Consider the following 17,476-nt stretch of genomic DNA (forward strand, 5'->3'; position numbering starts at 1 on the left):
GGAAGGGGAGATGGAAAAAAGAGAAATGGCCTGACATCTCCAGTCACGGCTGCATCTCCTAAAATTTCAATTTTAGGAAAGAATTGGGCTGGGGCTGGGGCTTAGTGGTAGAGCACTTGCCTGGCACGCACGAAGCTCTGGGCTCCATCCCCAGCCCTGCAGAAAAGAAAAAGGAAATTTTGGGAAAGAGTACACATCAAATCCAGAAACAAATTCCCTTAAAACTATCTGTATCTAGCTGCCCCCCCCCCCAGAAAATTGTCTCATGTCCGCAGATGTACACTGTTAAACATATAATGATCTTAACATTGCTCAAGACAAGGAGCTATCTTCCTCATTCTGATGAACCAAATATTATAATTTTACTTTAAAAAAAATTTTTTTTTTGAGAGAGATTGATTTTAATATTTATTTCTTTTTTATTTCGGCCGACACAACATCTTTGTTGGTATGTGGTGCTGAGGATCAAACCCGCGCCGCATGCATGCCAGGCGAGCGTGATACCACTTGAGCCACATCCCCAGCCCCCACTTTTTTTTTTTTTTTTAAAGAAAGAGAAGCATCCCTCGGTTTTATTTTTTAGATAATTTATTGTTGAATGGAGAAGTCACAAAGCAAAATGGAACGGGACAGAGGTGACATAAATTTAAAACACAGTTTTGTTCAACACTGTTCTGGATTTCCTAAGGTTAGAAATAGGAAAAATGTCAAGTGGGAAGATACTTGTTCAAGTTCAGTCTTTCTAAAAGTCTGTACTTTGAAAGCAAAACAAGTTTCCTCTGGAAATACAAATCATCCTATTACATGAAAGCCCTAATTTAGGAGACTGAGCGAAAAGCTTTTTTAATTAACAAACCGTATCTCTCAGGCACACTTAGGAATGTTTGCTTTTAATCACTGAGTTTAAAAATCACCACTTCCGCCCTGAAAACTAACATGACTCCACCACGGGCTGGTGGCATTTCATCCGCACAGGAGAGTTCCAGGGTGTCTCCATATGCTTCCGTTTCTGCAACAGTCAGCAAAGCAGGTTTGGAAGGGGGGGAAAAGGGTTTAGAAAGAACCCCAGCTGGTTCCCTAGTGAATAACTTAACAAAATAAACCCCGCCTGTCCACGCGCCTTACACGTCCACCATCGCTCACTTCGACTTACTTGACTGGTAAGGTTCAGGTTCTTTCCACACCTAGAGTGACTTGCCTGAACTCCACACGATCCCCTAAGATGAAAAAAAAAATCTCAGGAGGGCACCCCTCAAAAAAACCTCAGAGGCCACATTCTTCTGCATTCTGTCCCCTGTCGCCCTGCCCACAGCATTCCTCAGAGCTCATTCAAGTGTCTCCCAAAGCTCTGGGAATTTTCCTAGCATAATTCAAAAATCACACTTACTATTTATCAACACTAAGAAATCAGATAGAAAATCCATCTTTACCAATAAATTGGTGGAATTTATTCTCCGAAGGCAGGTGGCAATTTGTTGCTCTGTACACAGTGGAAAGAGACCATGGGGTCCCAGAGTGACACTCCTCACTGGATCCCAGCTGGGGTGCTCCCTGGCAAACTTGGGACCAGGAAGCTGACTGAAGTTCCATCTGGGGATGTGTCACATTTGTTAGGAGCATAAGAGACCAGACATTGTCTCTGCAGAGGACACCAGATGCAATGGCTCTGAGAGGGCTCCTGTCCTTTAAATGAGAGCGATTATCATGGCACCTGCTTTCATCATTACAAAAATCCCTGCTGTGGCTCCAGGGTTCCCAAAGAGTTCTCAATTTTTGCTTTTAGGACACAAGGATGCCATTTATAAAAACCTGGAAATACAGCAGGAGGCAGAAACCATAGAGCGCTATAACCCTGGGGCACTTGACATAATTTGGATGTATTCAAAGGAAATATGTATGGTTTGTTTTTTCCAATATTAGGGGAAGAAAGTCCATCTGCCACTTTCTACACTCCAGCCCTGCAGAGACTGGCAGGAGATTATAAGAATCTGGGGCTGGGGCTGGGGGTGGTGGGTGGTGGTGAGTGCCCGGTGAGGAAGGGCAGCCTGGTGCCACCTCTGCCCCACCCAGCACCATCCCTGCTGCAGCAGCTCTGCTGAGCTCTTGAGGTTGCCTCTGGAATATCTTCAGTTCACACTTAACCCCACGGTAGTCACTTCCCTTTATACAGCGGCAGGAAAGAAATGTCCACTTTGGCTGCAGTAGCCGGGCAGTAAAGTCAGAGTTGTGACATGATTCCTTACACTAAATCCACCAAAGCATAACCTCAGAGGATGTTAAGCAAGATTCCTTGTTTTTTTGCATTAGACCCAATTTCTCTGCGACTTTGACACCACCAAAGTCCTCAGCTTGAATCCATTGAGATAGTCATGATGAACTGGATCACCAGAAACATCGACATCTGTCTCTTCCTGGTGGCAGTGGGTCTTAGGCATGTCAGTCCTGAGTGGAAACCTGCCTCCTGGAGTCCCCAAAATGTTTTCCAAAGCATTCTTTTAAAATGCCATCTCTCTCAGAAGAGCCCTCTGCTATATTTTCCTTTATGAAAAAACGGGAAAGTCGTTTTGAAACCCTACAGTACCTATCAAGAGAGTTACACAAGATGTGAACCAGATGCCAAGTGTGCAAGGATGTCGCCAGAGCCTGTGCCCGCCACCCACCTGCAGGGAACAGACGGAAGCCACTGCCCCCAAACTGGGCCATCTTTCCACCTGACCTTCTGAAACAGGAGAGAAGGCAGAGAAGTGGGTTTTATTTTTAAGGCATCTCTTATTTTGGTTTGGGGTTTTTCCATATCATTAAAAAAAAAAAAAAGATCGAGAGAATTCCAAAAGTTTGGATTAACAGGAAATAAAAATGGAAGTGGAAATAAAGAATGGAATGAAACTCAGCTCTCCCCAGATTGAACACATATGGGCATCACGACCTACTGAAACAGCTACACTTTAGTAGCAGGGAAGACACCTGTGGCTGGAAGGTCTTAAAGCTCACTTTTTCCATCCCAGGGACTTTTCCAAGCTCTTTTTTCAGACACACTGACAGTGGAGGAAGAGCGGTCCTCCGCCCTCCCTGGTTCAAACTGTTGCCATTTTCTTTTGCTCTGTTTTTTTTTTTTCTCATCAAATCGAGACTTTCGGGGAAACTCTGGAAATATACTCCTTTTAAAGCAGCAAACCAGGAAATATATTCCTTTTAAAGATAATTTGAAAATTAAAAAAACAAAACCAAGTATCTCAATAATTGCAAGATGCAGTGATTTTTTTTTCCCCCAGGCTGGGCTTAGAGGTATCCCCAGGTCCGACTCTGGGGCTGGAATGATATGCAAGGGCAACATCGCCCAACTTGCCCAGGGTGGTCTGGGGACCAAGGCAGCGGAGAAGCTGGCTCAACCCCAAGCCATCCTTCTGAGTCAGCATTCATCCAAGAGGCAATCGCTGCCCAGGAACTCTGTGGCCTCCAGCTCCACGCTGGACAGGAATCTCCTCAGCTTCTTGTGGCAGTTGTAATCCAGGGTGGTGGTGTAGACGGTCTTGGGGTACTTTGGGTAGACAATGGTGGTGCTGAGGAAGCGTGTGGGCTTGTGGCGGGGCTCAAAGCGCACCTCAGCCTTGTAGTTGCGCCATGTGCAATTGGGGATGCAGGTGACTGTCTGGCTGCAGGAGGCCACTGCCAGGCCCAGTGGCAGCTGCACATCATCAATGAAGTGTCGCTCTGAGTCATACTTGACTGAGGAAGTGTACCTGGGGAGGGGGGACAAATCAGGCAGCATGAGGTTGTTCCTTGAGCCAGGGGGACAGGGTCCCAATTGTGACTCTGAATCTCTTGTGGGATACCAGTCTGAGACCTGCCAACATCAATAAGAAGCAGCACAGTTTATGAAGTACTTATTCTGTGCCAGGTACTAGCATTCCAAGCACTTGAATTCATAGGATCTAATTTAATCTCTACAACCCTGGGATCGGAAAGTGAGCTCCAGGGATGAAGGTCACCGTGCCACTGAGTAGAGGAGCTGGGATTGATGGATTGATTGACTGGATTATGGGGACTTGAAGGTAGATAGATGTGCAAGGTTCCAAAGTATTCCCTGTGCTCAATGTTTCCCATTACAGGCCAGAGCCCCTGGATTCTGTCCCATTAACTTAGGCCTGGAGCCCTTAGGATACTTAACCTGTCCAAACCTCGGTTTCCTCTTTCTGTAAAGGGTCCTCAATAAAGGGGCAGGGTGTCAACACTGAGCAAGTGCTGTCAGTGTAATCACAGTCATGTACCATTTAACGACATTTCGGTCAACAATGGCCCTACATATGACAGTGGACCCCCTGAGATTGCATGGCCTGAGACATCATGGCCTTCTTAGTTTGTGGGAATACATTCTATGATGTTCACACAAAGACAAAATTGCCTGATGGAGGACTGAGTTGTAGCTCAGAGGCAGAGCGGTTGCCTCGCATGTGTGAGGCACTGGGTTCAATCCCTAGCACCATATAAAAATAAATAAAAATAAAGGTATTGTGTCCATCTACAACTTAAAAATATTTTTAAAAATTACCTAATGGGACCTTTCTCTGAATGAATTTCTGTCGATTAATGGTACGTGACTATCTTATAGAACAAAGTAGATTCTACTCTTCTATTTATAAGCAGCTTCTGTCCCCTCCAGGGATCAACTGGTTCTTTAATGAGAAAAGGAAAAAACTCAGAACTCCTGAATGCTGATTCTGGAAGCTTGGCTTTATCAGACCTAGTATGTGGTCTACCTTAGCCTTTGGTTTAGAAACCTGAGGACCTAGGGACCTGACCTTATCAGTAAAAACCAATTGCAATCTCAATTTCCATAAATAAGTTACCATTTACATTCCTCAGGTACTTTATTATTTTTTAAGTCCTTTGGTAATTTAAAAGTTAACACAGATGCATCAAACAGCTTTTATGCCCATCAGGTGACTGAGAACCAGAATTCTTTTCTGTGAGTTGGATGTAAAGGTCTGTTCTTTGGGCAAGTAGCTAAGATGCTGGTGGAAGCTAGTATCCTTGTTTTGTTGGAAATACAAGCTCCACAGGAATAAAAGGCTAAACTGCTCACCTCAAAACTGATGAACCCCTCTTTGTTCCACATCAAAGGGCCCTTTGTGTAATGCAACTGAAACTCCAACTATAAAACCACTAGTCACCAAAAGTAAGATTCCTTTCTCTAAAAAATGATATATCTTTAAAGGAGTCTCCCCATGAATCTTTGCCCCCAGATAATCCTGGATGAGATCATTCTGGAGGAAGGCTGGCATTTGTCCGGTGACATTGTAACATGAGACAAGGTTACGGCACCTTGAAGAGGGGTCAGAGCATGGGGTGCAGGTGGAGAGGCAGCTCCAGGAAAGTTGAATTAATATTCAGCAAATTTTTTAACATCCAATAGCCTTGAGATATAAAGCACATAAAGCAAGCTGCAGAACTTTATGTATCATATGATCTAATTTTTATTGTAAAAAGAATATCTATTTAATTGATTAGAACGTTAAAAAAATTCCTAGGGGCTGGGGATGTGGCTCAAGCGGTAGCGCGCTCGCCTCGCATGCGTGCGGCCCGGGTTCGATCCTCAGCACCACATACCAACAAAGATGTGGTGTCCGCCGAGAACTAAATAAAAAAAAAAAAAAATTCCTAAAGAGTACCCACCAATGGGGCTGGAGTTGTGGCTCAGTGGTAGAGCGCTTGCCTAGCATGTATGAGGCTCTGGGTTCGATCCTCAGCACCACATGTTAAGTAAATAAAATTAAAAAGATCCAATGACAACTAAAAAATATTTTTAAAAAGAGTACCCACCAAACTATCAATAGTATTTGTCATATTTGCATAATTAATAAATTTTTAAATAACAGGAAATTATGTCTGAATAAAAAATGAAAATTTAAGAAATAAAGTCAAAGGATCAGGCAGACACAGAGGCACAGGCCTGTAATCCCAGTGACTCAGGAGATTGAGGCAGGAGGACTGCACGTTTAAGGCCAGACTCAGCAAGTTAGCAAGACCCTTAGTAATTTGGCAAGACCCTGTCTCAAAATAAAAAATAAAAAGGATTGAGGATATTGAGGATGTAGCTTAGTGGTAAAACATCTATGGATTCAATCCCCAGTAATAGGAAAAAGGAAAAAAAAAAAAAAAGGAAATAAACTCAGGGATTGCTCTATTTACCTGACTTCCGTTGGTGGTAAGGGGTCAAACTCCACACCTTCGCCAAAGGACAGGGGGCACAGCCTTGGTGAGCAGCTGACAGCCAGGGTGTTGGGGAGAGAGGCTGGGTTCTTCCAGAACAGAAAAGAAGGTCGTTAGAGCTACCACAGGCCCATGGACACATCCCACTGAAGGCCTTGCCTCTGAGCCTCTAGCTGATGGCCCCACTGTGATCTGTGTCCCTCATCCTGGGTACACCAGGGAAGGGTTGACCCGCAGCCTAGGAAGAGCACTGGAGCCAGGAGGCTCAAATTCAAATCCCAGGTCGATCCTGAAAGTATTCTGTGCCCTCAGAAGAATCATGCCACATGCCCCGTTACCTTATCTGCACTCCTTCTACCACCGCAGTTTTGTGAAAGGCAGAAAAGAGACAGGAGCTCAGCAACAGGATGCTGGCCAGACCCAGGAGCCTTGTGGTGAGGAAGCCTCCATGAACTGGAGCTTAACTCTTCAGAACCCTCAATTATGTGGCACCCCCTCTATCATTGTCTCCGCAACACTCCAGAAAGACTGAAGCAGGGATTCTTTTTAAAACTGAAGACTCCTTCCCACTCCCGCCCTCTTTTGCATCAGGGCCATCACATTCACACCACCCATCGCTCTGCTCTGGCTAACTGGGAGCCTCATCTGTTAGACGGTCACCAACAGTTCTCCACATCACCTCCACCACCCAGAACATTGCACGCCCCAGAGCACAGCCTTCCTGGAGGGTAAGCATCTCCACCTGGTCAAGGCACTGGCACTCTGACTCATCAGGAGACAGTTCCACCCTAGTCACCCAATTTGCTGGAATTAGGGCTTTTGTGGTCTACGTGCAAAGATAAGCACAGAGCAGAGTTTGACCTCGGCAGCCTTCTGTATTCCCTGGTGTCTTGAGATCTGTCATTTTCTTTGCCTAATTTAAGAGAAGGATCTACACTTGTGCCAGGGTGTGGAGGTGGCAGTCCTGCCCCCAGGTCCTCCATGACAGAAGGAGGTAATCATTTCTCAGGCTGGCCCTGAGACCCTTATTGTATTACCTGGACAAAGTGTCAAGTCAAATGGAAATACAAAAGCTTAAGGAGACCAAGATAGAGAGAGGCACTGGGTCCTGAGGGTCTAGCTCCTGGGTATGGGTAGGGCCCAGACTGAGGGAGGGATGTGAGTTTGAAACAAAGTCAATGGATGGGAAGGGGTGCTGCAGACCTTCTGAAAACAGCCTCCAGATAGTGACAGTGAGCCCTGCTCTGCCCCTAGCTCTCTGCCCCCAATAGTAGGGGCACCTCCCAGGCAGTCCTGGGGAGTGGGGGATGACAAAGCCACCAGGAGGAGTTGGGTGCTCTCCAGCACTCACAGGGCATCCACCCGACCATACCCTTCTCTTGACTCTGCCTTCTCTGCTCTCAAGCCTGCCCACACCACACATACTGCCTGGGCTCCACCTTGCTCCCTGTGTAGGACAGGTTTGGGGCAGGGTGGCAGAGGTTATGACAGACCCACGTACTTGGTGCCACTAGAGAATGAAGACTATACCAGAGGCTTTAGCAAGGCTCTGGGAAGCATCAAGGAAGGCTTCCCAGAAAAGGTGACAGTAGAATTTTGAGAGAGGTAAGAGGCCTTGTGCATGCCAGGCGGAGGGTCTCAGAGGCACCACTGTGTGTCTAGCCTGTGGTCAAGGCAGGTGGAAGATAGGCTAGAAACAGCCAAATAGGGAAAGCTCCCAAGGCTAAGTTGAATGAAGTACTGCCTTGAAATGGAAATGAGGGAATGCACTGAGGCCTCTGAGGGTTCTAGTACAGCACCATCAAAGCTCTAACATAGGACCTTAAGAACAATGCTGCCACTAACTACTTCACCCCAGGGGACAGGGTGGAAAACACCTATCTCCAAGCCCCACTTTGAGCTTCAACTGTAGACAGGATGTGGCCTCCAAGCTGACGGTAAAAGCAACACACTTCCACGTCTGAGCGATTCCTAAGGCAAAATAGACTTGGTGGAGTTTCGTTTCTTTTAAAATAAGTTTTAAATTAAAAGGAGTAAAAGTTCCTGCCACCTGAAGGCTCCCCATCTACTAAGTACAAGACACCAGCTGGGTTAGGTGTTCAGGACAACGGGGGCCACCAAGGAAGCTGGAGGTTCATGGAGTGAGTCTTCTTAAAAGGTCCCCAAGGCTGGCCCAGATTTCTCTCTGAATGGAGAAGCCCAGGGCACACCCCTGCCCTGGAGCTGCCAAGAGGAGGCAGGTCTTGGGGCCGCCTGAGATGGGCAAAGCCCGCGGGGTGTTGGGCCCACGGTCGGGGAAAGGCTGGATTTCCCTGTCGGTATCCCGGGAGCCCCAACCGCCCCGCCCAAGCAGGAATGTGGCTGAACCGCAGCCTGGCAGCCCCAGGAGCCGCCACCTCGAAGGGAGGAGAGGCGGCTTGCCTCTCCCGGGGCTCCCGCGCCTCCCAGGCGATGACAATTTTCCAGCCACCGGCTCCAGCTGGCCAGGCTCTCGCTGCGCTCCCGCCCCGGGCTCCCAGGGACGGCCACGCCGTCCCGACGAGCGGGTGGTGGCATTGACAGCGCGCCCCGGGCGGGGCGGCACCACCGCTGGTAACCCCCAGGGCCTGTCGCGGGTGGGCTGGGGAGGGAAGGAGTCCGTGCGGGGCCACTCACCGGGGCTGCTGGGGTCACCACCGCATCGGGCTCCAGCGTCCCCGGGGCCGGCGTGCGCTCCCCGCCGCCGGCGCCACCCCCGGCCGCCGCCAGCCCCCAGTGGCTGGGGCTGGGGCTGGGGGGCAGCCCCGAGTCCGGGCTGTCCAGGACGCCGTCGCCCTTCTTCTTCGTGTCCACGAGCTCGGGCACATCCTGCAGGCTCAGCCGACCCACCATGGCTGTGTGCGTGGCGGGCTCGGGGACACCCGGCGTGGGGGTCGCGGATGAGAGAGGGCCTAGAGGGGCGCACACGCGGGCGGGGGCTGCTGCCCTCAGGGCCGCCCTCCCTGCCCCGCCGCCCGCGCGCCGTCCGGGTCTCGCCGGCGGCCGCGCTCCGGGCCCCGCCCTCAGCCCCTCCCCGGCCGCCCGCCCGCCCGCCGGGCCCAGCCCGCACTGGCCGCGCCGCGAGGCCCGGCGCCAGGGGCCGCTGCGCTCCCGCCGTGCGCCGCCCGCGCTGCTTTATGCCCCGCGGCTGAGCCCGCCCCAGGCGCCGACTGCTGCGCTCCAGGAGCGCGGAGCAAGCGTTGCAGCGGGAGGACTAGGCACCCCGGCCCCTCCCGGCCCCTCACTCTATCACGGATGGGCGCGGGAATCCCGCTCGAGCTGGGGCCCTGGGGTCGCGTCGACCCCCCTTGCCCTGTCCCAGTGGAGCCCCGGAGGCGCTAATATCTCCAGACCTGGCGGTCCAGGGGAGCCAGAGCAGAGTGTCAGCCTGCAGAGGCCTGGGAGAACGAGCAAACAACTGGAAATTATTAATAGTTAATGCGCTTCGTATGGCTCCAGCCGCCTGTTGGCTCAGCAGGGTGGACTCTGGCTCTCACGTCTGCCCCAGAGGAAAGCCGGCCTACTTGTTACTCCTCGGGACTCCCCGGGGGTGCTCCGCCGAATAGTCTGTGACCACGCCAAACAGGGAAGGTCTGTGGGTTCAAACTCGAACCTCCAGTAAAATGAACCAGCCCAGTAGGCCGCCCACAGGTTTTCTCAGGGGCCTGTAGCCCTCCAGTGGGGGGCCACAGCTTTTCACTCACAGGAATGTTTGGCCCTGCACCCCTCCTGATGGGATTGCTTCTAAAAACCAGACTGCATACGTCTCTCCCCTTTGATTTGACAGAGAAGATCCTCCCGAGTGGGGACTCCTTTAGGTAGATGCTGGTTGTAGGGCTTGGCTGTTCCCAAATCCAGTGTCTTTTCTCACAGAGATGTCCATGATCAGCAGCAAGTAGAGAAAGTGCCCAGGGGCTTCTGATAGACGCTCAGTTAAGGACCTGGAATTGAAGTTTTTGCCATACCTACACAGCAGCGCCAGCTCTGAAGAGGGGTGTACGCTGGGCCAGGGGATTATTTCCCTGGCTAGACAAGAGATAGGCTCTGTGCATGTCCCGCAATGAGAGCCCTATCCACATCCTTGCAAAACCAAGACATATTTGTCTTGCTTGAGGCAGACCTGTTAAGTGCAGAAATTTGAAGTGGGTAGATCTGTTAGCCAAGTTCAGTTCTCCTCCATCACCTTTAAGTAAGGAAACAGAAAGGGAATAGACTTGCCCCATGTCACACAACTGGTACAAGGCAACTTACTATGAACTGGAAACCCAGATCATCTCCTTCAAGGAGAATAAAACTTGGTGAATGCCAGTGTGCTGGGAGGTCATTCATTCATTCATTTATTCATTCAGAGGATGTGGGAGAAGATGACAAAATCCATGGTGGTACAGTCCTGGACAATGGCTAGTTACAAGGACAGTCTGTGCTGCTACACCTCCCTACTCCTGTTGATCTCATCATCTGCACATCCCAGGCTGTGCCCTACCCCGAGGCATCAGAGGAGGAATTTAAATGCTTTATGGGGTTATAAAAAGTGGTTTGTCACTGGGGTTGTGGCTCAGTGGTAGAGTGCTTGCCTAGCATGTGTGAAGCACTGGGTTCGATCCCCAGCACCACAAAAAATAAATAAATAAATAAATAAAGGTATTGTGTCCATCTACAACTAATATATATATATATATATATATATATATATATATATATTTTTTTTTTTAAGTGGTTTGTCAATAAGTGGGAGAACTTGACTCTATGGAGGGAATTTGCCCACCAGATATTTCTGAGTAGATGCTGAAAACTAATCTCTGAACCTGGTTAGATTGGGAAAGGTGTCCAGGAAGAGGCAGTTTCTCCAAGGGGGTGCTCGCCTGCAAGATCATCAGCCTGGAAGAGATGTGGGATGAGATTGAGGAAGTTCAGTGTGCTAGACCAGTGAAGCCACTCTCTACCCAACAACAAAGTGTGGGTTGTTGCAGGGATATTGAAAGGTATCTCCACCTGCACCTGCTGAAACACTGAGCCTGGGCAGAGCCAGCATTAATTTCTGAAAAGCTTAGATTATCCACATTTTGACAGAAAATCCATGGAGACATCAAAACTCCCTTGACATAATAAAGGAAGTATAATGCTGTCAACTTTGGGGTCCAGTTAGATCAAAAGGACACATGCGATAATCCTTCCTCTCTGGCACCAGGGTCATTAAGCAGCTAGCCCAGGATTTCACAGGGACTTCTGGGCCTGGGGAGCAATGACCATCAAACTGGACTCAGAAAGCATCCAAATGATGACCTCCTTCCTCCAAGTGTTCTGTCGGATCCCTAACTCCTTTAAATGGAAACCTGGCAGGGCTTCCTGAACCCAGAGATATCCTTTAGCCTCAGGACAACTGCCAAGGAACTCGGAAGCACAAGTTGATCAGCCACCATGGCCTCCTTTCTTATAGACATATGTTCAACACTGATACATGCAAAAAAAAAAAAAAATCAGAGTGGCTTGCAGAAAAATCCAGCCCAGAACTGTCACTGATGGAGAAATAGAGGTGGAGAAGAACAAAGGTCCCATACAGATTCCCTGCAGTCATTCATATGTCCCCTCAAGCAATAAGCATCCAAGACATCCTGCCTAGTCAGGCATCTTCTGGAACTCATGGTATCCCTGGTGGGGATGAACAGAGGTTTTCTTGCAATAGGAAGTAGCCAATTTCAACCTGCCCAGCAGTCCTTGTGGGTGGGAGAAAAGGGGGATTTCCTTTGTAACCACATACAAACTTCCTAGCTCAGATCTTGAAGTTGGCTTTGTTTCTGGTGATTTCAACTTGCAAATCTATATAGGCCTTTTGAAGAGCCTTGCTACTGGACTCATCCTACATTTTATTCCAGATTTTCCCAAAGGACATTACCTAAAAAAAAATTCCAATCAAAGCTTGGGAGAGGTAATCAGTTGTGGTCTTCCCCGTCCTGGTCTGGTTTTGGAGACAGGCATTCTTTTGAGGAATAGCTGGGGTGCCCCTAGAAACCAAGGGTGAGTTGTGCCAAACAAGCATGGCCCAGAGAGACCACAGAGCCTGCATAAGACTGGCCTCTTCTCAAAGCTGTCTTTTCAGAGCAGGGCCACATCCATAGACCTGGATCACAGAGACACCATGTCCTCGAAGGACTTGACTTCTGGCCTGAGGCCTTCTCCCAGAGGAACAAAAGCTACCTAAGGATGGATGCCAATCCTACATTTTTGGGTTTTTCCGCACTAAATTAAACTGATACCCAAATGGGTGTTAACTCCAAGACAAGAACAGGGCAGGACCCTTCATGACTGCTGCTTATTTTTGTGGAATGGCCTGTCTTCTGTGAACTCAGCCAGACAGGATTAAAAGCACTCCCATCCCAGCTTACTTGCCCATGCCGTGCCCATGGCACGTGGCAGCTCCCAGACCCCCCTGGGATCTGGGTTGTTCTGTTGTCCTTGATGTAGAGGATTTATCTTACTGTCGAATCGAGTCTCCTCTTCACTTTATATGCACCCATGTCAACCAAATGCTTTAAAAAAAATAGAATTTAATTAGTTACCTTTTGCAAACAATGTTGAAAGGGACCTGTCACAGACATGCCCTAACCTAGCACCATTCCCAGAGTGTATGTATGCACTTGTGTTGGTGAGGTCCAGGAATAACCCTGAAGCCCTGGGACTCTCAAAGGTGGCATAGAACCAAAGGGGAACCAAAGTGCTGGCATGGCAATTTCAGAATTCAGGAGGCCTGAGGAAACAGGCTGGCTTTTCTTTCCTGCCCTCTCAACTGGGAAGTCACCAGTTTGGTTGAAGAGATGGGGTCTGGGGTGAAGCTCAGTTGGCAGATATCAAGTGCTGCTGGTGTAGGGTCAGGCCAGTGTGCCCTGTGTGGGGAGTCTCACAATGTCAGTCAGATATGGCTTTACTCTGGAGTCTTCCTATTTGTGAGCTAAGAGATGATTCTCCCAAATGCTCCCTGGTTACACCGAAAAGGGCCTTGCTTGGCCTCTGCAAAATGAAACCAGATGGGGTTTTTGAAAAAGCTGGGGCACATGGCTTCTCTGGAACTGCATCAATACACTTGTACTCTTGGCTCCGTTCTGCATATTCAAACTGGACAAGAACTTGCAAGCCAGAAAAAAAAAAAAAAAAAAGCCCTTGGTTGAGCAATTGAAGTTCAGACCCTTGGCTCCTCCGCTTGAAAGGCACCATAGAAGGGTATGCTGTCATTATCCCTAAGTAACACATGGCTGATCTGTGTGGCCACAGTCAAAGGCGGCCTTGAAGGTCTCCAAGGTGCTTTAGGACCACCCTTAGATTCATAGATTCAGGTCTTCACTTTAAGACTACCTGAAAATGAGGTTCTGTGGGGACTGTAGTTCCTGGGAAGAAATGAAGAATGGGAGTTCTCGGGGACTCACAATGACAGTTGACTTGCTCCGTCCTTCCCAGGAACTACAGTCCCTTAGGGCATTCTTCTTCTACCCCCAATTCAAAGCAGAATGTGTGCAGGCTGGAGGCGGTGTGGTTTGCAGCCACACACCCCGCTTAGAGCTGCTGATACTTAAAAGACATTCACACGCCTCTTGAAGAAATGCTTTCACTTTTGAGTCTTTATAAAAAATTAGCTGGGGTTGAGGAAGAACTTGGTGTGAGAAGGAAGAAAGATCTCATATGTCTCATCTCTTCCCAGTCCACATGGCCAGGGCTTCAACTGGAATTGTATTGCCTCTTATCCCACCCTTCTGTGGGATCCCCCAACTATTTTCCAATATTTCTGGAAACCTGTGAAAATGTCTCTCCTTTCTTATTCAAGAGTAAATCTGGTCACACATATAGGATGCCTGCTAAGAATTTTCTTCTTTTTTCTAGCTTCTACTGTCTTGGCCTCTGGCTGCGTAAGGGTCCATCACCATGACCCTCTGGTGGGCTGCCCTTGCTGAGGCAGCCACCAGCTCTGCTGGTCACCTAGAAGAGGCTATACTTGTGACACTGTGGGCACCACTCCTCTGCCATTTGCCAGGTACTGCTTCCAATGCTGCTGGAGGCCAGAGGGTACTATGGCTCTCAGGTGCAAGGCTTATGAGGCATGCCTGCCGCAGAGTGCCCCTCACCCCTTCTGGTTGCACTTGTAGGTAGCTTCCTTCATGCCTGCCTCCTGCTCTAGGATTCAAACTTGAACGCTATAGGGTTAGATCAAGAGACAAATATTAGTAAAATAAATACCTCTTTAAATTCCAAATCCCTCTTCCCATCTCCTAAGCCAGATCTATCCATTTGACTCTTTTTCTTAAGATTTCTCTAAAAGGGTTCTAGATCCCTGCACACAAACAAGCTGTCTGAGAGCCTGGTGTGGTGGCTCATGCCTGTAATCCTAGTGATTTGGGAGACTGAGGCAGGAGGATGGCAAGTTTGAGGCTGGTCTCAGCAACTTAGCAAGGCCCTAAGCAACTTAGTGAGACTCTGTCTCAAAAAAAAAAAAAAAAAAGAAAAGAAAAGAAAAAAGAAAGAAAGAAAGAAGGAGAGAAGAAGCTGTCTGAACCTGGGGATGATGGGGTGTTCACCTTCACCTCCAGCTGGGACCCCCAACCTTCATTAAATAGCACCCAAATCTCATCCTAGCACCTTGCTTTTTAAAGACTGAAAGATGGCCTCTTCCATTTCCAAGGATGTCAGCTGACTTCCTTAGCATCCAGCTTGATTGCCTGGCAGCCTTGTGGGACCAGAACTGCTGGGAAGAGCGAAAGGGAAAGAGCATACTTGTTAGCAGCTAGGTTAGAAATCAAACTTTCTAGAATATCAGAAACAATCGATACCCCAAGATAGGACTTCAGTCTTGAAACAGGATGGGTATACAGAGGGACACTGAGGACTCAACACAGGACTGTTCTTTTTACACATTGTACTGAAAGAGTAGTCTAACAGGAACCCGTCCTGGCCTCCCGTCATTACACACTGACTTTAGGGAACCTGAGTTCTGGGTCCTTATTGGAATGTTGCAGGACTAGGGTGTACCTTAATGGTAGAGTATGGGTTTAGCTTGTGCAAGGGCCTGGGTTTGAGCCCCAGCAACACACACACACACACACACACACACACACACAGTTACCAATATTCTGGCTTCTGTATATGGTGTGGGCTCAGTTTGTCAATTCTGACCATCAAGTATCTGGAGTGTGCCAGGCAGAGTGGGCGCACAGAGAGGGCTCTACCCAGCCTGGTAAAGGGAGGGAGGTGATGTCTGGGGGAGACTCCTGGAGGCCGTGGAGCCTGAGTTCCACTATAAGAAATAGACAATCAAAGAAGGAAGTGGGGACTCAATCCAGGCAGGAGCAATAGCATAGCAAGGGTTGGGAGCTCTAGGGGCCCCTTTTGCTTATCACTGAGTAGTAGACCAAAGGCATCATTTGCACCAAACATGGCTTCACGGCCAATCTCGGGAATTCTTTGGTGGCTGCACACAGAAATACTTTGGCTGTTTGATCTATGGGAATACAGGCTGTGTTGGAATCCAGTCATAGTTCCTGGAGTTCATCTAACTCTGTTAGCTTTCTGTCACTGTGACAATACCTGACATAATGTAAAAGGAGAAAAGATTATTTTAATTTGTAGTTGCAGAAGTTTCAGTCCACGGTCACTTGGCCTTGCTGCCTTTGGCCTGGGTGGTACAGTACACCATGGCGGGCGCGTGCATGGTGGAGGAGGTCTGTTTACCTAATGGCTGCCAGGAAGCAAGAAAGAGGGAGGGGAAGAGAGAGAGAGAAAAAGTCGAGGGAGGGAGAGAGAGAGAGGGAGACGGGGCTAGGGTCCCAATGTCTGTTCAAAAGACAAACCCCAAACCTCCTTCCATTAGGCTCCACCTCCTAAAGGTCCTACCTCTCAATAGTGCCAGCCGGCTGGTGACAAAGCCTTTAGCATACAGGCCCTTGGGGGACATTGAAGATCCAAACCATAACACATTGTGGGACCAGATCTGAAATGAAGCTTCCTGGCAGAGTTTTGGTGGTCATCTTTCTCCTCTGGCTTAGCTTCCTTAGGTAGGGAACACTGCAGACCTGCAGAGAGCCCCAAGTTTAGTCCTTGTGGAGCCCATCGGCTCCATTCCTGGAGAGGCACTCTGCAAAAGCTGTGCATTGGTGACCAGGGGAAAGAGGGTGAGGGTGGCTTGCTCAGTACCTCTGTGCTTCTGGCTGGAAATGCCAGGTCAAGTGCACAGTGATGAGCTATTAGGACTCCTTTGGTACCTGTAAAGAGTTTGGTTCTGTGACTATATATTCTAGCATATAAAAGGTTAATGATTCTTACATTCATTAATTCTTAACTAAATTCAATTTAGTTCATAGGCCCCCAGGTTCTTTCAATATTAGAAAACTGTCTTGCTAGGTCAGAGTAGGTTTTTATCTTCTGGATGATGACCCAGTGGCTTCTGGGAAATTACTGCTCCTATCTGTCTCTTTCTGTTCAGGTGGCGTCTGGTAAGGCTTAAATAACACCCTGGCAGCAAGGGGTGGTTGGCAGTGCCAGGTCCACGGTTGTCTTTCTACTTCTCTGGCCTCTACTAAGGTATAATTTGTTCTGCTGGCACGCCATCTCTTTTGATGTCTGTATGTCACCTCTTCTGAACTCTAGGTGTCCCAATTCAAGGTCTTTCCCAATGTGTTGGTCCTTTCACTACTTCTGGGAGTTCAGGGGGCATGGGAACTCTCAGTACCTAACCCTGCTCATGATGGAGAGTGGGGATTCTGCAATCCACACTCCCTTAGGTCTATTTGCCTGGACAATTCCCTCAGACCCTTGTTCCCTTCCTCCTGCCTGGTTGAACACAGGACTTCTCTACAGGGCTGTGATCTTCCAGGTTAATTGTTGAAAACCAGGGATAAGGATTGTTCTCAAACTGATGGAGATTTCTCTTACACTGGGGATCAGCCCAGGCTGGTAAGGCTCTGTATTTCTTCTCAGGGACCTACCAGCCTCAAAATCAAGTCATAGCCATTCCGGTGTTTCTTTTTTTAACAGCTAGTCACAAATCAGTGTTTTTGTTTTTGTTTTTGTTTTTGTTACTGAGGATTGAACAAAAGAGCACTCTACCACTAAGTTACACCTCTAGCACCCCCATCCCACTCCCATCGCTTTTTAGAATTTTTGTTTTGTTTTGTTTTGTTTTTAAGAGAGAGTGAGAGAGGGGAGAGAGAGAGAGAATTTTTAATATTTATTTATTTATTTTTTTTAGTTCTTGGCGGACACAACATCT

At 48.4% G+C, this 17,476-nt stretch overlaps 1 protein-coding gene across 1 annotated transcript; it reads right to left on the reverse strand.

Annotated features, from left to right (window-relative positions):
* Positions 1-2,303: 2,303 nt before the first annotated feature.
* Rflnb (refilin B) lies at positions 2,304-9,220 on the reverse strand. Its single transcript, XM_077800501.1, has 3 exons — positions 8,866-9,220; positions 6,190-6,299; positions 2,304-3,740 (listed from the first exon to the last, which is right to left on the reverse strand). Exons 1-3 carry the CDS (start codon positions 9,079-9,081, stop codon positions 3,410-3,412), a joined length of 657 nt encoding a protein of 218 aa, XP_077656627.1. The 5' UTR covers positions 9,082-9,220; the 3' UTR covers positions 2,304-3,409.
* Between the last annotated feature and the right edge of the window lie 8,256 nt (positions 9,221-17,476).

The sequence above is a fragment of the Urocitellus parryii genome, chromosome 7 (assembly GCF_045843805.1).
Source record: "Urocitellus parryii isolate mUroPar1 chromosome 7, mUroPar1.hap1, whole genome shotgun sequence".
In the NCBI taxonomy this organism is placed as follows: domain Eukaryota; kingdom Metazoa; phylum Chordata; class Mammalia; order Rodentia; family Sciuridae; genus Urocitellus; species Urocitellus parryii.

What these genes read in the sequence shown, in the direction of transcription:
- Rflnb (XM_077800501.1), bottom strand. Translation starts at nt 9,081, where the DNA reads ATGGTGGGTCGGCTGAGCCTGCAGGATGTGCCCGAGCTCGTGGACACG. An exon ending in TGGTGACCCCAGCAGCCCCG is followed by an intron (nt 6,300 to 8,865) that starts GTGAGTGGCCCC and finishes CTGTTCTGGAAG; the next exon opens with AACCCAGCCTCTCTCCCCAA. An exon ending in TTACCACCAACGGAAGTCAG is followed by an intron (nt 3,741 to 6,189) that starts GTAAATAGAGCA and finishes CCCCCTCCCCAG; the next exon opens with GTACACTTCCTCAGTCAAGT.